The 20,445-nt window shown below is 32.4% G+C and overlaps 2 protein-coding genes across 2 annotated transcripts in view; one reads left to right on the top strand and one right to left on the bottom strand.

Annotated features, from left to right (window-relative positions):
- Nucleotides 1-19,614, top strand: part of LOC129803879 (KAT8 regulatory NSL complex subunit 1) — a 39,516-nt gene extending 19,902 nt beyond the window's left edge. Inside the window, exons 2-11 of the mRNA XM_055850739.1 lie at nucleotides 5,947-6,330; nucleotides 6,495-6,655; nucleotides 10,316-10,534; nucleotides 10,664-10,871; nucleotides 10,998-11,123; nucleotides 13,627-13,900; nucleotides 14,044-14,131; nucleotides 17,959-18,122; nucleotides 18,184-18,557; nucleotides 18,901-19,614. Of these exons, the coding sequence (XP_055706714.1) occupies nucleotides 5,947-6,330; nucleotides 6,495-6,655; nucleotides 10,316-10,534; nucleotides 10,664-10,871; nucleotides 10,998-11,123; nucleotides 13,627-13,900; nucleotides 14,044-14,131; nucleotides 17,959-18,122; nucleotides 18,184-18,534 (1,975 nt within the window). The 3' untranslated portion in view covers nucleotides 18,535-18,557; nucleotides 18,901-19,614. The remainder of the gene's footprint in view (nucleotides 1-5,946; nucleotides 6,331-6,494; nucleotides 6,656-10,315; nucleotides 10,535-10,663; nucleotides 10,872-10,997; nucleotides 11,124-13,626; nucleotides 13,901-14,043; nucleotides 14,132-17,958; nucleotides 18,123-18,183; nucleotides 18,558-18,900) is intronic.
- Nucleotides 1-20,445, bottom strand: part of LOC129804095 (protein PET100 homolog, mitochondrial) — a 225,944-nt gene that overhangs the window by 29,126 nt on the left and 176,373 nt on the right. The window lies entirely within an intron of this gene.

Consider the following 20,445-nt stretch of genomic DNA (forward strand, 5'->3'; position numbering starts at 1 on the left):
CTGCAGCACCGACTTTCCCATATTTTGAATTTCTCCTTATGCAGCTCTAATAATAAAGCTTGAAAATACCTTTCCAAGTCATGCTTAAAGTCCCCGAAAACCAATTTGATCATCTTCATCCAGTAATGCTTGCAGATCGGCTCTATCAATTGTTTTTGGTCCCTTTGCCCTCTTCTTCGAAATCGCTATTACTGAAATCTTTTTTTTTCTTAAGTGGTTTTTGATTATGCATATTCTCTGTAGGTCTCTTTAGCCAAATGACGTGCTTTACTTAATTATTTTCTCATGTTAAAGTTCTGAAGTAATACTCCCCGTAAATGTTGGTTTTTAAGCATAAAACTTAACATTTTTGTTGTTAGTAAAGCATTTTTTTAGTTACGATATCTGTCGGTATTGTGATTAGAAATTGTTGACAGATGACTATCCAAAAAAAAAAACAACTTCACTCATATGTGTAGATTACATATAACACTACTGCCATATATTTGTAAAAATTCACAAATTAGTAGAGAACCTAGTATTCATCAATTTTATTATACCTGGTTAACACATTAAGTACTTATTAAGTAGTTTAATAAGTTTTTAACTCTTTCCGGACCGCAGCATATGCTGCAAGTCAATTTCACCATTTTTTAATCAAAAATATCTAAACTCAGGAATTAATTGAGGTCCTACAAAAAATATCTTACATTTGGACATCCTTATAGTTTGTAATCATCCACAAGAATTGGATTTTTATCAGTTCTGAATTATTAAAAAACATTATTTTTCACAGAACATTCATATGCTGCTTTGGGTACTCAGAGTCCCAAAAGAGACGAAAGAGTTAACTCAATGTATTAGGTTTAGGGGGTTATAGAACACCCAACTATTTAAAATTTTTTGAAAATGATACAAACGTCAACTTATCGTGGCGAATATAATAATAATAATAATGCTGGCACAACATTCCATGAAGGAACTAGACCTTCCCGGAAGGGGATTTCTAAACATGCATTATTATTTTTTCTTGTACGGGATGAGGTTGTCAGAGTTCCATGCCCGTCGATTTAAATGCAGTGAAGCTCACTGGATGCAATCCGAACACTTTTAACGCCAGAAAAAATCCTGGTGACCTAAAAGGGATTCGAACCCGGGACACTTGCATCATAGAGCGAGTGCTCTAACACTTGACCATTGAGTGCCCTATCGTGGCGAATAGCTAAAGTAAATTGGCAGAATTCAGCCTTAAAACATAGGAATAAATTAAGACTTTGTTAAAATTACTTAATTAATTAGTTTAAATTAAGGATATGAAAAATATCTGAACATTTTTGACGGAATATTAGGCACTTTTTGCAATTTACAATCACGGATACCAACTTAAACGCATGAAAAAAAATATTCATCATAATTTCGGACACTCGTAGACAAAATTTATTTCCCGAATTTTAAGCTGCTGCGGCCAAATTGAAAGTCTAGAATTAAGCTTAACAAGGCGAGATAGATTCCGTATATTTCACTAATTTTTACAAAAAAACATTTGCAAATGAAAGCATACATTTTATTACATTTAGAGGTTGTGTTTCTCTAATGACTTTCCAATGGTTAACTGTGTGGTTAACATTGTCTATTAAAATTTTCTAATTTTTGCCACTGGATGCCACTACCCAAAATATATATATTTAAAGACTAAATAAGTACTTGTTAAGGACTTAATTTATGCTTTTGGATAAAATTTTTTTAAAAGCATGGGCGATACCTTTAATTATAGCATTGCGCTGTATACAACTTGCTTTGCTTTAGCCGGGTAAATCGTTAATTTTTAATGCGTGAAACTAATACCTAAAGGATTATTTACATTCCATAATAAAGCTTATAATAGTAATGACAATTTGCATTAAAAATTTCAATATATAATTTGAATGGCTTGTGAACATAAAACATTTTATTTTTAGTGCAATTCAATGAGATTTAATTGTAGAATTTCAACGACAAACTAAAAAACTAATGCTTTTACTAACTCTAAGCCAGAGTTATGCCTTTAGTTCCATATCAGCTTTTTCTCTCAAGGGATTTGAAGGAAAAAAACTCAAGAAAAATTGAAACTTATCCTCATTTAAACTCTTCCTGTTACCTTTAGTCATAATTTATTATTAGAGCTGAACCGAAACAATTTGAGGAAGGTTTGATAACAAGTAGGTCGATGCTTTAACCCTCTTCTGGCACCCCAATACTCTCTCTCATTGTTGCTCCTTTTCTATGATACGAGTAAGAGCTTCCATTTTACTGATTTTTTATTTCTTTTATCCTCTTTTTCTTCTGTCATCTTTTTATATTTCTTTAACTTTATTTTCTTTACTTTTGTGTTTTTTTAAGGTGTAAATTCTTACACAAAATACCCTTATTGATCTTCTTTTCCATATCTGAGATATACAACAAAGAAGTATAAATCCATCTTGGGAAATAATGTAAATTGTTAACTTCTAATTATCCTAATGAATACTTTGGCACGGCGTGGATGCAGATGTTTCACAGAATCGCACCACTTTCTGTTTAAACACTGAATGTGTTGTGTATGTATAGAACCATATGGAAATGTGGTTTTTATCAACATTTGTTAAGTGCAACAAACTTGTTGCAAAGCTCAAATATAGCTCTATCGATAAAGGAAAATAAACTTACAATTGTTTTCAGTCACAATGCAATCTGACAAATGGAAATGGTGTCAATGTCAATGGTTTCAAGTGAAAAGAAATATCAATATTCTACTAAGTGTTTATTGACAATTACTGAATGCATAAGAAATGCATAAAATTTTTGATTATCTACCATAGATTTGAAGATGAATGGTTAAATCTGAATATTTGTATATTTTTATCTCAATGCAATGGTGTTGAAAAATAAATTGTTTGTTTAGTGATAAAGTTGAAAAAAAAACACTGGTTAATATTGAGTACCATTCAGAATAATGTCCAATCCACAACACCCTTTTATTTTGTAAACATGCTTTCGAAATTTCCTGTGAGTGTGTAATGACTACATTTAGATTTCACTCGCTCTTATTGAAATGGTAAAACATGTTTCTTAAAACAAAACTTATTGTGCGCTGAACATAATAGCCAACCTATCCAACGTAAAATAACTTGTTGTTAACGTATAGGGGAGACCGGGCTAATTTTACCCGCAAATGAAGCTTTTTTTCGTGCATGATTTGTTAAAAAAATGATACGGTTTGTCTAATATTTTTATGTTTCATAAATAGCACTACACTGAAGCCCAGTGATGCTAAATATGTCACTTAAACCAAAAGAAAAAGTCTATAACCGACTTTTTTATGACATTCTTGTAATTGCGGCAAAATTGATATAAAGATCCTGAAAAAACCTATTTCACAAATTGCTCATCTAAAATGCAATATTGCTTGGAATATCAATAGTACTTTTTCATGTAACAATTATCCATGTTTTAGTGAAAAATCATTGATAGTTTTAGCCCGCCACGGATCTGTGTTTCATCAGTGCTTACATCTGCCCCAAGGGCTGTTTCAGTGTTTATCATCTTATATAAAAAATTAGATAATTCTTATCCAAGTGAAAAATATCTCTTAATTAACTTTATTAAGCCAGAAACGAGGTAAAACTGACATCTTGACGAGGAACTCAGAAAACCAAACGCTGGGCCAAAAAATGTAACATCAAAATTACAATTTTATACAAATTGTATAAAAATGCTTCTAAATTGTAGGATAATAGGATCAGACTTATGAATATTTCTGGGAATATGGGGATGTCTTTCTACTTTCATAAAAAATACTTTGTTCAATGTACATTTTAAAAGAAACGAGAAAAATTCACTGTCTAATTCTACCCCTGGGTAATTGTACCCTGGTCTTCCCTAATCAATTTTAATGATTTTTTTTTCTTTTGTTGGCCTTCCGCATTCAGATTATTTAAAATAGAAAATGACCAGTGATAAGCCCAGATAGGCTTATGGTAGCTGAGACTTTACAGGTGACCTCAAAATACGTGTAACTTGAGGTGCTTGCAACTTGGAATGCGTGAAAATTCGGTTTTAAATTGAATTTTGGGGGTAAAAAATTGGAACATTGGCGATCGCTGGTGCTTTTGTCTTACTTGTCCGGCTTGTAAAGCAAGAATTACCCTTTTACTGCTCGAACTCTACGGAGAGAGCAGTATAACCCCTTGCTTTTTCATCCCCCAAAATTTTCACCTTCCATCCCCCGGGGACCGCTTTTCTCAACAAATCTTCACGTTTCAGACGATATCTGGGAAATGTCGTCACGCTGTTTGTCCGTCTGTCCGTCCAGCTATCGCCAGCTCTAGAGGCCGAACGGATAGAGATAGCGACTTGGGACCCTCCTATAAGTCGACTCAAGTATCGCTAACATGCTCCCACCCTCCCACTTCCCCTCCAAAACCATGTTTTTTTTTTGGGATTGCTCGAAAACGCGTCATGCGATTTTCTTCATTTTTGGATATGTTTTACTGTGTTATCACACTTGGCACATTAAAATTTTAATATGATTCACATTAATTGTGGCTGGTGAGAGTCCAAATGTGTAATTTGTGTGTTTGAATGATTTTATATTCAAAATTTGATCTATTTGTTGATAAAGAGATAGACTTGGCCCGCAAAATTTAATATAAATTGATTTATAACATTAATGCGAAAAATTAATGCGATTTTCTCTTTAATTTTTTAATATGAAAAATATTTATGCTTTAGGTAAATTTAAACTTATTTTTGCTGGCCAAGTCCACTTCTTTATCAATAAATAGAAAAACCCGCAAATATTAAGTGACTCAAAGACACAAATAACGTATTTGGACGCTCACAAGCGACAATTAATGTGAATCACATTAAAATTTTAATGTGCAAGTGTGATAATGCCGTTAGAGATTACCCAGGTGGACATCTCGTCCACATACGAAAATCCCGATGAATCATTCCTAATAACGATTTTTCAGGGTAAAAGGTTAAAAACACACTAGAGAGCGCATTTATCAAGCGAATGGGGTCATATTTGGGCTCGTTGGAAAGGTCTTGGAATTTCCGACAAAACTGAACCGGTTTCAATCGGTTTTGAACCGGTATTGGACCTGTTCATAATCGACAACTAATTTTTATGAGAAAATTAAATCTATTACTTTAAAAACTGTTTTGGGGGATCTTTTGAGTGATTTATGAATCAGTTCATACGGGTTGAGAACCGGTAAGCGGTAAATGATACGAAAGTACTTTTGCGGTATAGCATCTAAGTCACTAGTAGTTCGAGCATTTCGCAAAGCTTGAAACGCTTTGCCACCCCTTTTTGCATATGCATTTCCCTATTAAAATAGACTTTTTTGCTCCTTGTTTGGCAATTAATTGATAAGGAAGTGGTTATTCTAATACGAAATATCATGGTGATTATTTTGGTGTTCATACATTTAAGGAGTTTGGGAAGTGAGCTCAATCTCTAGTCCTATGAAGACTGTTTAAGCCGTTTTCAAAGTGAATGAAAAAAACGATTAACAAAGGATGAGGAAGTTTATGTATCGGTTAATTGGAAATCAATGTAATTGGAATCGGGTCTTAATTAGATTTTTGAGATTTCCTTATTGTTTAAGATGGGCAAAGAGGAAAAGAAAACTACGATGAAGAAATACTAGCGTTACGGCCAAGAGTACTTTTTGTGATATTTTTTGTGCTCATTTAAAACAAAATGAGGAAATTACAAAATTCCAATTTAGGTCCGATTCCAAGTTATCCCATTGTACCTTAATGATATCTCAGAATATTATTATAAATGAAAAAAAATTGTAATTGCGAATTTGACTTTGAAAACTTAAGAAAAAGTTCAATTTATTTTAAAGAGAGTTAAAAAAGTTTAACTTTTTTTCTAGCTTAAAAGAAATCATAAAAATTTTAATGTGTTGTGTATTTTTTGTTGTTGTTCAACAGAGCCAAAAGAGCAGCGTGGAGATGGGCAAAAGATCGTGCTGCAATTGCAACACGCTGGAGTTGGCTTCTTGCTCAAATATCCGATTTGGAATATCGTATACGGCAACACAATGATCTGCAGAATCAAATACGTAAGAGCAAGGGTGCTGTGACATTCGAAGAGCCACCGCCACAGCACTCAGTCAATGGCTATCGGGGTGTTTTGCCGGGAAATTCCAAGGCAACATCCGACACTGAAGATGGTAGTACACCAAATGGTGCCTACGATCAACAGTCTGGCAGTTCGAGTCGTACAAGACCATTTCAGAGGAGTGGCTTTAAGAAGCGAAAACTCCTACAAACTGCAAATTTGCACACGATCTCAAAGAAGGCCGCAAGATCAAGGTGAGACTTTTCACTCTGTCATTTAATTGAATACTTTCCTCTTGTTTCTTTTTTTTTTCTCTCTTTTTTTTTGAGAGGAAAAAAATAAAATATAAATTAAATGAATGCCGGCTTTTGGATGAAAAAAAAATATATTGGCAATTGACTGTGTATATTTTTTTTAGCACTGTAAAATGTGGTTGTCAGTGGCCTGTCCATCCTTGTGCGCTCTGTACGGGACGCCAAGATCCAACAGCACCCAGAGACCTGCCCGACATGATGCCAGTGTCGGAGAGAGTAGCCCTTCTGGATCCCTGCTATCATCCAGTTCTCAGTTTCCCAGAAGGTAAGTCTATCATTTTATTTTCATCCCTTTATAATGATAGAGAACGCAAAAATAAACTTTAAAAAGAAATATTAAGTCCCTATCACGAAAGAGTATTGATCGATGCAGTGCACAGGGATATATCTTCTTTTCCTAATGAGATGGAAAAGGAGAAGAACTGCATGTAAATAGTAATTATCCATGCTAATACTACGTTTTTGTGTAAATTGTAAAGTAGATTGACAACTGTGAAGCCACGAGGTTGTTCTTTTAAAACCAGTTTTCTCTTGAATAATTTTCCAACATTGTATGTCTTTCTCGGAAGGAAGATGCTTCAGGAAATTGCATTCAATCAATTTTGCGACATGTGGATGTGATAAAATATGCATGTATTTTTTATAAATAGTCACGTGAAGCAATTTAAAGGAAAATTGTTCAAAATTTGTATTTTTTTTTTGCACATAGACACAAAATGCGGAAATATGATTGATTGGTGTGTACAAAAATAGCGAAAATGCTGAAAAACGAGTAAAAAGTTCTACTGGGTAATTGTACTATATAATTGAATCCCATCATCCCACGAAAGTTTTTGCCCCCGCAATATTGATTGGCCTTTAAAAAAAGCTGACGATGCTAAATGGGAATGAAAATCATAACAAATTTACCTTTTAATCGTCAAACAATACTTTATCGTTGTTGATAAAAGGCAGAAAAGATCAAAGGTAATTGAGTTTGAAGGAAAGGTTGTGAAGTAAAAAAAATAGAAAATGAAATTTAAGAATGTCACCAAATGAGTTAGGGGAGGGTGGGGCAGTTTCACCCCTAAATTGCAAAATGGATTTTGAGACCATTTTGCAAAAAGATAATAAACAGAAGTAAAACTCTGTATATTCTTTGAATTATAGTTGGGTTTAGGGTTAATAAAAATAATAACAATAATCTTTTAATTTCATTAGTCTATTGTGGAGAAATTCATAACAGTTGAAAGGCAGAATGTGTGAAAGTTCCCCATTCCGGGGCAATTTCAAGATAAATATGAGACAATTTTTGAGAAAGATAAAACGTGTTTATAGGGAACTTGCGATACCAGAATTGATTAAAATTACTATTTTGAAGTCTTCTAAGACTCTAAAACCTAAAAATATAGTCGAACAAGAACTTTGTAACAGAATTTTAACCCTAATTGATCATACAGAGAACGTAAAATATCGCCAAAGATTTCCAAGCCTATTTCTCATTAATTGAGCAATTTTCTTTAAATTTTTATACGAAAGAAATGTCTTTTGTAGTGCTGAGCTAATTCTGTACATTGTTGGATTATTATATCGCCTTAGAACATGTCCTTTTTAGTATAACAGTTTTATAATAGTATTTTAAAGTCTTGAATTTTTATAATAATAAACAAATTTTACAATGTCTTGCTGAAAACATTCTGAAAAGATATGACAATTAAATTCATCATTTTTAAGCACTTAAAAAACACTGAAAGATTATTTTTTTAAATTTTTTATGAACTTTTAAAAACATTTCATATAAACTACTGCTTATTATATAAAGTGATTTTTTCGTAAAGAAATGTATAAACAACACAGATTTTACTGCATTGAAAATATCGTATTTCTTGCAAAAACAACAACAGTATTTACGGAGAGCTTTCGTTTTCTATTTTAGCAAGATCAAATTTATCTTGCATCATCGAAAACAAGCAGTAAATATTTGTTTAAACAATTCAGAAATAGTGATTTCGACAAAGGGGATAGAAGGACCAAAAACAAATAAGGACGCCGATCTACAAACGTAATCTAGTGAAACTGTTAATCGGCATGGCTACGAATAGCACAATTAATCAATTTTGTTCATGCAGTATTCGGAAAATGGTCAAAAACAGTATACGAAATGAACAAATAAAAACCGACGAAAGACTTTTAAAAAAAATCACCGTAGCTAATGCCTAACGCATAATAATTTTTGTTTTGTAAACATGTTTTTGGCATTTCACTGAGAGTGAGTGAGATTTAGATCTAGTCATCTTGCTCACTCTGATAGAGAATTTTGAAAACATGTTTACAAAGAAAAGTTATTGTGCGCTGGTCATAATTGTCTGATAATAACACTATTTACACTAATGAACAATAAAGAAAACATGAATAAAGGAAAGTTTATTTTATTTAGATTTTTGTTGTTGCTTCTCCAACTCCCTTGAAATACTGTCAAATTGCCGATTTAGTAGGATTTTTCCAAGCATTCACTCCAGAATTTTCAAAGTTACTGTGAAATTATAACACTACATCCAGTGGAATTAATATATTTATCATTGTATGTTTATTATTTGTGGAATATTGTAAAAAGTTGTTTTGTTTAGTTGATTGATAAATTTGCAGACTTGTAACTTGTCTCTGCGTCTCCTTCATAAATTTCTAGAATACAATTCCAAGTGCCGAGTTAAATCGCTTTGTGCGCTTAAGTACTAAAGGTACGACATTCCGAGCGTTCACAGCAAGAGTTTTCCCAAGAAAAAAAAACATTCGGAGATCTGTTTCGAAAATCAAAACAAAACATTTTTTACTTTTCGTTTTGTTCGCATCGAAAACATGTGAGTTGAAAACATGTGAGTCAGTCTTCACTTCTTTGACAGCTTCTTACTCAAGTACTTTATTGTTTTTTATAATCCTGCGCAGTTTTTTAAAATGAAAATTCGAAATTCTGTTTAAATTTTTCGAACATCAACGAAATTCTGGTGCAAATAGGAAGATGTTTGCTGGCCAGCACACTTTTGGAGGATCAAACTCTGGTTTTGAGGACATCAAAAGTGTTCATTAAATTAAAATTTACATCCTTCTATTTTTTAGCGTATTGCACATGTCAAATCTAAATTGAATTTGTCTTGTTGCTTACAAGAAAAGTGTTAAAGAATGGGATATACACTATTTTATTCACAGCTTTGCTCAAAAGTATAAAGATATGCAAAGATCTATTAACCGATCTTCGACATTTGTACTTCTCGGTTCGTTCACGTGGAGGCTGAAGTAATTCCAATTCGAATTTCGAACCTTCTCGAGTGAAACCATTTATGGATCTTCGCTTTTTTTTTGGGAGGAAAAACAAACCCACGAGGCTTTTAATATTCCTGTTCTACTATAATTCACTGTTAAATAACGGAATAACTTTTTAACAGCTTCTTAGGGTGGTATTTCACAAATGTTCCAAATCTTGTGCAAAAACTTTGTTTGAAAATTCGGAATTAAGTTTGAATTTTTCGAACTTCAACTACATTTTGTGCATTCACTTTTTAGCTAAGACACTATTGGGTATTCAAACTCCAGAGACATGGAAATTCACTACGCATAATATACGTCTTAATTTGCTATAATTCAATGAGATATGAAAGATTAGTATAGAAGAATAAAATTTAAAAAAAAATCGTAATCATGAAAAATAACTCATTTAAATTAAATTAAAGATCTTTTCAATACGCTTAGAAAAAAATCAGCAAAATTTATAATTTTTGTAAAAAGGGAGCAAAAAGAACGTTCAAGTGAATTTATTCATTATTCGGTTTTGACTGCAATAACCAAAAACCATCATATTCTTGGAAATCTTAGTTTCAAGCGGAGAAATCTTGTGTTACAATTGCAAAATGAAAAAAATTAGGGAGATAACAGAATTTTCTGTCTATTGCAGACGTCTCTCAAAACATCCACTTTGAATCTGTAATGCGAATACCGGAGTGGCAAGTGAAGGTGGTGAGAAGTACGACCAAAGCACCACTAAAAAGTGCGACGACAACACAAAAGGCGTCGATTATGCGGGAGGATCGTGTAAAACAGAAGCAACATCGACTGTACGATGAGCCAGCACGGAAACTTGGAAGAAAGTTTTCTCAGGGACTTGTCACAAATAGTAAGTTGGCAGCAAAAAAAAAATACTTTAATTGCGTTACCAAAGATTAATATCACAATCATTTCTTTTATTCTTTTTGTCAAAGTTACTGCTATCTATTTATTATCTTTTTTTGCTGCTGTTTTGTAGGAATTAAAAAGGCAAAAGCGCGACGTGCTCTTCAAGGTAAATATGCGCAATTGCTGAAACATCATAAAAATCGTAAGGTGGCTGGAACGAAACCATCATCGACATCGGGCTCAGATACAGCTGGTTTGCAACATGATATTGAAAATGGTCTGCCACGCAGCAAAAATTCATCACCCACTCTAAATTCATCGAGTTACAAACATGAAAGGTATTATTATTTATTGTTGATTTTCTTTTAAACTCTTTAAGTAAATATTATATTTCCACGAAAAAAAATGAATATTTTCACGTTCAATGTTCTCTGGATTTTTTCTGGGGATCTTTTCTCTTGCAGATCGGGATATTCAGATCTTCGTCGGAATCGCAATTCGTACGACATTGACAATATTGTAATACCATACAGTGTTGCAGCGGCGACAAGAGTTGAGATTCTGCCGTATAAAGAGATTCCAACACCAAAGTAAGTAGCTCTTTATTTGTTGTACGAATTCAATTTTGACAATGCCTAAAAATTGCAAATTCTTAAAAAAAATTGCAGAGTAATTGGAACATTTACATGAGAAGTCAAAATCCCAACATTATTGTATTTGTTATTCTATAAAAATTCGGAAGGCTTAATTTTTGCATATCGTAGATTCATATAACCAAATTCTAGCTTTTCTATTTCTCAAATTATAGAAGATTGCTTAAAGCTCATTTTGGAATTCAAATATTTCGTTAACATTTATTTGGATTTTGTAAAAATGCCGAAATTTTTTCGAAATGTCAAGTAAAATTCACGGGGAGAAAAGATATTCGAAGATCTGATTCGAAAATCAAAGAAAATATGTTTTAACTTCTCGTTTCGTCCGCGTGGTGGCTAAAGTATTTCTTGTTTAAATTTCGAAGTATTCCGAGTATCAATCACAACTTTGTTGTGAGCAAAAACAAAGTAACGAGGCCTTAAATATTCCTCTTCCATTATAATTCCCCCTAAAATCACCGAAAAAACAATTCTTAACGGCATCTTAGTGCGATATTTCATAAATTTTCTCAATCTTATGCAAAAGTTTTGTTCGAAAATTCGAAATTAAGTTTTAATTTTTCGAACATCAACAACATTTTGTACAAATACAGATCCATTCTTTCCGTACAGAAGTAGATCCTGAAAAATCCGAAAATCTATTTGAAGTTCCAAAAAAGAGACTTACTTCTTAATACTTTCGCAAGGTGACGGAAGTTACATCCTGTTCGAATTTCAAAGTGCTCAAGTATCAAAATGTGACGGTCTTCAAATTTTATGAGGAAAAACACATAACAACGACGTTTACTGTTCTTGCCCCAGTGTTTAATCATTCCATAATCACTAAGTAACTCTTTTGCCAGCTTTCTAGTGTGATATTTGATAAATTTTCCCCATCTTGTTCGAAAATTTAGTATGAAAATTCGAAATTGAATTTGAATTCTTCGAACTTCAACGACTTTTTGTGCAAATAGGATTCCATTTACCTTTCATCCAAGATACTATTGGAGAATCAAAATCTACTTGTGTTTACACCCATTTACCCTTTAGCTAAGACATTCATACTAAACTGAACAGGCTTTCTATCTTTTTCATTGCTTTTCGAAGAAGTAATGGTACGCTTTCATTGCTTTTGCATCTGGAACTCAGTGAACGCGCAGGCACCTCTACACTCTTAGAAAAATTTAGTCCTATCTACCTCATATACAGTTATGGAAACTATAAAATATAGTAAGCATAGACCCATCCATATCCTTAGGTAGGGTAACTAAATGAAATAGTTGACAAATATTAGTTACAGTATCTTTTTCATTTAGTTATCATAACTAAATTAGATTAGTAACGAGTACTATAACATATTAGTTCCAATAACTAAATAAATGGGGTTAATACCCATTTTATTAGCTGTAATAACTAAATCATATTAGTTGTCGTTACTATATAGCTCGAAAAAGCTTTAATACATAAATAAAAAAAAACACTGTTTACTATTGAAAAACTTGTCAGAATTTCATGAAAATATAGGCCAATTTATTTGCATTAGTTGTGAGAACTAAAAGGAATCAGTGACCAATATTAGTTGGGATATCGCTTTCATTTAATTAACACAAGCAAATATATTTATATGAAAACATTATGAAATAATTGCTGCAACTTATCCACGTAAATATTGCCTTATGTTCTCACTACTAATAAATTTATTATGAGTAAAATGTCTTAAGATTATAAGAACTATTTTAAATAGATTTGATAATAATCACCCTATCAACTAATTTTTATTAGTAATGATGTCTAAACTTTTCTAAGAGTGTAGGGTAGAAAAAATATAAAAGATGGGAATTATTTTCAGGTCTTCAAAAGCAATATTACTTCACATTATTCACATTATACTTTACACTAAACTTTAATTTCACTTATTTTAAATAATTTGAAAAGTTTTCACAAGGCTTTTATAAGTAAAAACTCTTTACGTTTTGATTTTTTCTCCTATCAGCTGAAAAAAATGATGGTCGATGAAATTTCGAACATTTTTCTAACACTGAATTCAACATGAGAATATTAACGAACACTGTGATATGAAACTGTCAAAAAGAACGAATAATTGTTCGTAAAATTTTGTCATTTGTTCGTAAATGTTCGTGAAATGTTCGACAGGAAAACAAACATTTACGAACAAATGACAAAATTTTACGAATATTTTTGTGTGTTTACGAACAAATGTTTGTAAAAGTACAAAAAATGTTTGTCAAATGATCATGTTACGAACAATGTTCGTGAAAAGAGTACAAACTTTTACGAATTTGTTTGTGGGTTATACGATTTACGATCATTTTGTAACTCCCCCATAGGAATTCACAAACATTTACAAACATTTTTACAAAATATGTTTTTCTGTGCAGACTAATTGAATAGAAAACTAAAAAGCTTTGGTACTTTGTGATTTTTTTTTTTTTTTTTATAGATGGAAAGTTGTGAGTGAGAAGGATTTTGTTGCGGAGATTGAGAGTGAATCTAGTCAAGCGGATTTGCATATTGAGAGTGAAGAGACCCTCGGTGAAGTGATAACTTCAAAACATGAGCGTTCCCTTCTCGATGAAAGGAAGAAATTCTCGACATTCTTAAAATTTCCATACAGTACTAGATCACGTGCCAATCGACGAATAGACAGTAGAGCTGAGTCAAGTGGCGCAAATACCCCAGATCCAACATCACCGAGTGTTGCAGTGGATCAAGAGGTAAGAGAGACAGAGACAGAGAGAAAAAAAAAAGAAAGAATTAATGTTTTTTTTTTTTTTTCATGGAAAAGAAAATGTATTCTTAGAAAGATTCTGGGGCATTTTTAATTGCATCTTTTTTCAATTATGAACTTCTTTTGCAGTCAATACCTTCACCTGCATGTCCGTCAACTCCGTTAACACCGCTAGAACACGTAGAAGGCACCACAGACACCAATTCAACTCCAACAGGTAAGATATAGAAGAATATTCAGAGCCATTTAAAATTTAAATGATTTAAAATAGTTATTCTTATCGAAGAAATTCAAGAACAAAGTAATAGATAAAACCACCATTGTGGGGTGAATTTCAAGTAAATTGGAGAATCTAATTTGGTATAACTAAATTTTAGGGACGTATAAATTTAATAAATTGAAATTAAATTCTCGAATGAATTCAGTTATTACATTGAAATCGAATTCTGTGGGGTTCTCTATGTAAACTGCCAAAATTGGATATACATACCTAATGAAAGAAATTTTGGTCCGCATGCGACTTACAATGATTAGGGTAAGTGTGCCAAATTCCGGCCAGCTTGCAATTTCGGCCACCTTTTTTGTTCCTTGAATTTCCATGAACTTTTAGATTTTACGTACTCTAGAGATTGTACAATGCAAAAGAATAACAAAAAATGTAGCTTCAACAAACGAGATGACGTGAAAAAGATATTGTAAGAATTTCCGAAGGACAAGCAACTATGAGAATGAAGGTGGACGAAATAGGGCACTAATGCTATGTCTACATTTTTATTCATTTTAAAATGTATTAAGAATGATTTTAGAGTAAATAAAGACGATAAATTCTTTGCAAGGTTCCAATCAACACTTGTTCAGAAGAAAGAATAAAAAAAATCAATTTGTATTTAAAATATTACATTTCAAACTTGAGACTTCGACGCTTGCATGCAACTATGCCGAAATTTGGCACACTTACCCTACCTTTAATATAAGTACAGCTTTGATTGAACCTATTGAACTTAACTTTTCCCAGAAATTTTAAACTAGCCCGACCGATCTATATCCAACTGATTTGGATTAATGATTCCTTGTAAGACTTACTTAAAATTTTACATTTTTTGCGTTTCAGAATAGGGTAAAGGCTCATAATTTTGGACAGTCTGCTTATAAGCATCGAAGTTCCAAGTTTGAAGTGCGATATTTTCAATACTAATTGATTTTTTTGCTACTCTCTTTTCAGAAGGTTTGTTTAGAAACTTGGCAAGGGCTTATTGTCTTTGATTTTACCAAAATTAGTCTTAATACGTTTAAAAATGAATTGATATATAGAGGTGAATTTGACTCGAATTTTGTACAACTTGGTTATTAATTTGGACAACTTGGCTGTAAATTTGGACAGCTAATCTGCCAAAACAGGATACCCATTGTTGTTCATTTCATGAACCAATCTTACCAAGTCCTCTTCCTGTTCATGTAAGGGAAACGTAGAATGTCACAAGAAGCCCGGAAACTTTCTATATCATTCATTAAAGTGAGTTAACTTTGGTACTCCAAGTACGTGCGGATTCGCTCATTCCCTGGCCTTTCCGGGAGCCTTTCAAGCTATTTCTCGCTACATCTCTTTCGTAGAGATGATGCTCCTTTGATTCTCCAGGCATCTGTCCAACCTAGTCATCCCAAAAGCTAAAACTTCACGAAATTTCGTGAGAAAAACACCTGTCCAAAATAAGGATTATCACCTCACTGGTGAACCTCTTACAAAATTGCCCATTTTTCGCACGAAAAACGTAATTCACAAGGCAAATCTCACGTCAGGTCAAATGTACAAATTACCACTAACGTGAATCAACACAATATTCAATGAATATTCAATAATATCACTCAAAAACAGCGAACAAACTTTGTTAGTACTTCACCAAAACTAAATAAGACTGAAGTAAACACGAAGTTCTGTCATATTTCTCGTAAGCAATTGCTCACACTGAATTTTTAATAAAGGAATTTTAATTCAAATTATATTCAATATTTAACGTATTTAGTGTCAAAATCTTCCAAAATGAACAAATATTTAGATAGAATTCATCATTCATCAAATATTGGAATAAAAATCCATCATTTTAATCAATTTATTTTTAGTGTCCAATTTTATCCTCAAAGTGTCCAAAATAAGAAACTGGACAAAATTATGAGCCTTTCCCCTATCTATCGATTTAAACGTTAAAAAAATATACACCACTTTTGATCTTCTAATTTACACTCTCCCTTATAGCCTCTACACACTAGGGACATTTATGTTCATATTGGATCAAATTCCCTACGTTTGTATAGGAAAAACTCTTTAATATGGACATAAATATCTCTAGTCCTAGTGTGTAGATGTCATTAACCCTGTAACGGGTAAGACCGCCTCCAGGCGTTCTTCACAAAAATCACATTTACAGCGACAATAAAGGTTTTGTTTATTTAAAAGTGCTATAGTGTCTTCGGTAATGGTCTTATAAACATCTCTTGAAAGTTTGGACTCATTTTGACTCTTCGTTTTGTTGCTATTCCCAGTTTTGTGTGACAAGTCAGAGAAAAAGCAACAAAAAATATTTGTGCAAAAAAACTCATTTCCAATTTCCATAAAAATACCGATTTAAAGTTATCTGACTAAAATAAATTTATTTTTGACTGAAAGATTATGTCATTCTACTTTGTATATTTTATTTAAAAAATTTGATAAAACTAAAAATGTGAATTTTAGAAGCAAAAAAAGTTTCAGAAAATTTTTATATTTTCTCATCTAGCGCCTAAACTAAAAGAGATAATGAAGAATGGATGATTTTTTCGACTTTATTGGATCATAATTATCCTAGAAAACATTGTTTTAGAACTTTTTTTTCGCATATTAAAGAAAACACCGTTAGAGGGTTAAGGATGAGTACATTTTCAAAAATTTGAAAATTAAAAAAAATTTGCCCCCCCTCCCCCTCCCGTGAGCAAATTTCGTTCCTACGCCCCTGCTTGTACACGATCAGCAGTTCCCTTCAGTTTTTCATTATTATTTCGTAACTCAGTGAAAAATGAACAGAATTTGATGAGAGTTTCACCAAAAGAAAGGTAAAAATACTTGTTACAATGCTTATATGAAAATGCGGAGCTAGTGACATCTGTCATAAAAATATCAAATTATTTAGTACAATCTTAACGTGGACACACTTTAATAACGGTTTTTGAAGGTCAAGGCTTTAGGGAGCGTATTTATCTACCGATTGGTATGATTTTGGGCTTGTTGGAAAGGTCTTGTAATTCCTGGCAAGTCTGAGCCGGTTTCAATCGGTAAAATGAACCGGTTCATAACCAATAACTGAATCCGAAAATCAATTTCATTACTCTTAAAAATATTTTGAGGGGAATCTTTTGAGTGAATTATGGAATTGGGTCAAATCGGTTGAGAACCGGTAAACGCTAATTGATGTGAAAGTGTTTTTGAGGTGGGGAAAATGAGGTAATTTGGAACCATTTACAATTTGGGACATTTAAGATTTTCTCACTGTTTTAGAGATTCAAAAGGGACAAAAGCTTTTCCCTTTCTTCTTAAATGTCTTTTTCTCCTATTTTGCGGTCTTTGTTTTCTCTTTGCTCATTTGAAACAGTGAGAAAATCTCAAGTGTCCCAAATTGTAAATGGTTCCAAATTACCTCATTTTACCCTTGAGCATGTAAGGCCGGCTTCGGACTGGAGGTTTAACCCAGTTCCCGAAGGTCTCAAAAATCTCAAGAATAAGCAATTTTATTGATTTTTCAAAATCTAATGAATCATTTACCCTTAATATTCAATCCTAAACAACAATTTCCTAAGAAATCATGCTTGATGAAGAATTAGAAGAGTTAAGCCAGATAGCTAAGCCTTAGATCTGAAGCCCGTATAAGTCACGAGTTCGAGCACTTCGCAAAGCCTGGAATGCTTTGGCGTTTGAAACTCCTTTGTTTACTGAATTTCTTTGGTTTATTGGGCATTTTTTTTTGTATGTGGAGAGTTAGTTTGATTTTAAAAATGGAACTTTTTGCAATGTTGCAGCCCCCATCCCGAATCCTCTGTCAAATTCAACGCTGTTGCGTTCAGAGAGGCGTCGAACAACGTCACTGAAGTTGCTGAGTCGGGATCGTGAGGCGAGTGGTGTTGGTGGTAGTGGATCCATTGATAAGGATACACGACGCAGCAATACGCCAGATTTGAAAGAAGTTAGTGTTTTGGTGGAAAAAATGACTGAATGCGATCTAAAATCATTTTGCATAATTTTAGACAATCCCTCCGTATGAGTCGCTGGTGTTTCCACTGCCGGATGACATATACGAGGCGATGCTGCACGCAATGCCATCAGATCACTTAGTTAAAGAGTGCATGATGATGGGTGCAAAGAGGCTGACTGCTGTGGCACAGTCATGCAAACCATCATCTGGAACAGCAACAACAACAACAGCATCAACAACGATCAGTACGACGATGCTCAATGAGAGTGAATCGACGAATACGTTGATGGACAATATGATTGATATTGATTCGGATGCTGAGACGGATTCAGTGATTTCGGCTACGGCTGAAGAGGATCCCAATGATCCGGAATGGTTTGTTGAGGCCCATGAACGACTATGAAGAACTTTTTGTGGTGTGTCCGTGTGAGTTTTTTTTTCATTCTTTCTTTCTTTCTTTCATTTTTGGTGGGGAGAGAAAAGAGCATTTGAGTGTGAGGGGGCGGGGGGAGGGGGAGACGAATTAAAATTAAACAGAAGTAGAGACACAACACACTGAGAAAAGCCATTTAATTTAGTGATAAAACCCATTAGAAAAAAACACAGAAAAAATACTTAGAGAAAGAATTGATTTTTTTTTCAACAATATTTTCTTTCTCCAAACAAAAAAAATCTTTATTTTGGATAAATTTGATCTGGAAATGGAATTTTACCTGAAATTTGGTAAATTTTCTAATTAAAAATATTATTTTTTTTTTTTATTTTCTAGCTTCTGAAAAAAAAATGGGGACGTAGTGTTTAGATTTTTTTTTCAAGTGAAATTCTTCTCAAGAAATAAAAATTAGTTCACCATGTCCTTTGTGTTTCCTCCGAAAAATCAACACTGATAAATAATGAAAAAAAAATATCTAAAAGGAAAAAAATAGTTCTTTAAATAATTGATCAAATGATCCAAATGATAGAATTGATTAAAAACAAAAAATAGACACATTAATGTGTAATTTTTGAAATAAAAACAAGAAAATTCGAAAAGCACTGCCAAACCCCATTTAATAATAAATTATTAAAAAAAAGAAAAATACGACTATTCTAGAAAAAAGAAAAGATAAAATAAAATGATTCAATAAATTAATTTCACAATTTTTGTTTTCTTTTTTAATGTATAAAAAAAATATAATTTTTGGGTGAAATATAAAATGTAAAAAAAATTGTTGGAATTAAAACAATATAAACTTGTCTCTAGAGAGCAAAAAAAAAGAAACTTTTTTAATGAAGAAAAAAATGTAAATAGAATTTCTAATGATAAACGGGGAGATGATACTAAGGATTCAAGTAAATTAATCTTTTTATTAAAAAAACAAAAAAAATGTATAAATAAATGAAAGGAAAACCAACCAGTAACTCTCGTTTCTTCTTTGCTTTGAAAAACTCTTGTAAACTTTTCGTGTGGAAAAGGGGAATTTACTTGCAAAAAAAAAGAAAATTAAGTGACGAGAAAACAGAAAACACGAAAGATTGCGATTATTTGAAATTTAGCTGAGATATAAAAGATAGAACGAATATAAAAATGTAAGAAAATTAGAGATCACTTAACAAAAAAAAAAGAAAAGAAAAATAGGTAGCATGAAAAAAATCATTAATGAAAAAAAAAGAAAAATCACACAAACTGAGACTGCTGAAAGGAGAGAAAGAAAAGGGTTAACAGAGGATTTTTTGTTTTGATGAGAGATAGAAGATTGAAAAGAAATGCGATGGATTCTCGTATTAAAAAAAAGAAAAAGAAAACTTTACATTGTAAAAAAATTAATTACTTTTTATGACTCCTTAGGACTTGAGGAATTACTATTCAAGGATAATTCTTTTCTTGAATTTTACTTCCTCCGCCGAAAGATAAGATATGTAAGTGAAACAACAAATAAATTTCGCTATTTATCTCTCAAATTAGAAAGAACAATGATATTTAATGCAAAATGTATTCCACTAAAATATATCGTGAAGATTCTTCGCATTAAAAAAAACTGAATGTAATAAAAGAGACAACAACATTAAACAAATTGATTATCCCACAAAATGACGAGAAAAAAAGCAACAGAGAATCATTATTTCAAGAAGAAAAATCAAGCTACGATCCTTTCTTGGAGTTTGATAGCTTAGAGGGAAGGTTTGTTTCTTGAGAGCAAATTTTGTTACCTTTTTTATTTGGGGCAAGAATGCATCTTCAAGTATTATCCACATTTAATTGAATATTTCATCCTAATCAATAATTTAATGTCTCTACTGATTGGGAACAATTTTCTATCAAAAATTGCATTTT

Source organism: Phlebotomus papatasi, chromosome 1 (assembly GCF_024763615.1).
Source record: "Phlebotomus papatasi isolate M1 chromosome 1, Ppap_2.1, whole genome shotgun sequence".
NCBI classification, from domain to species: Eukaryota; Metazoa; Arthropoda; class Insecta; order Diptera; family Psychodidae; genus Phlebotomus; species Phlebotomus papatasi.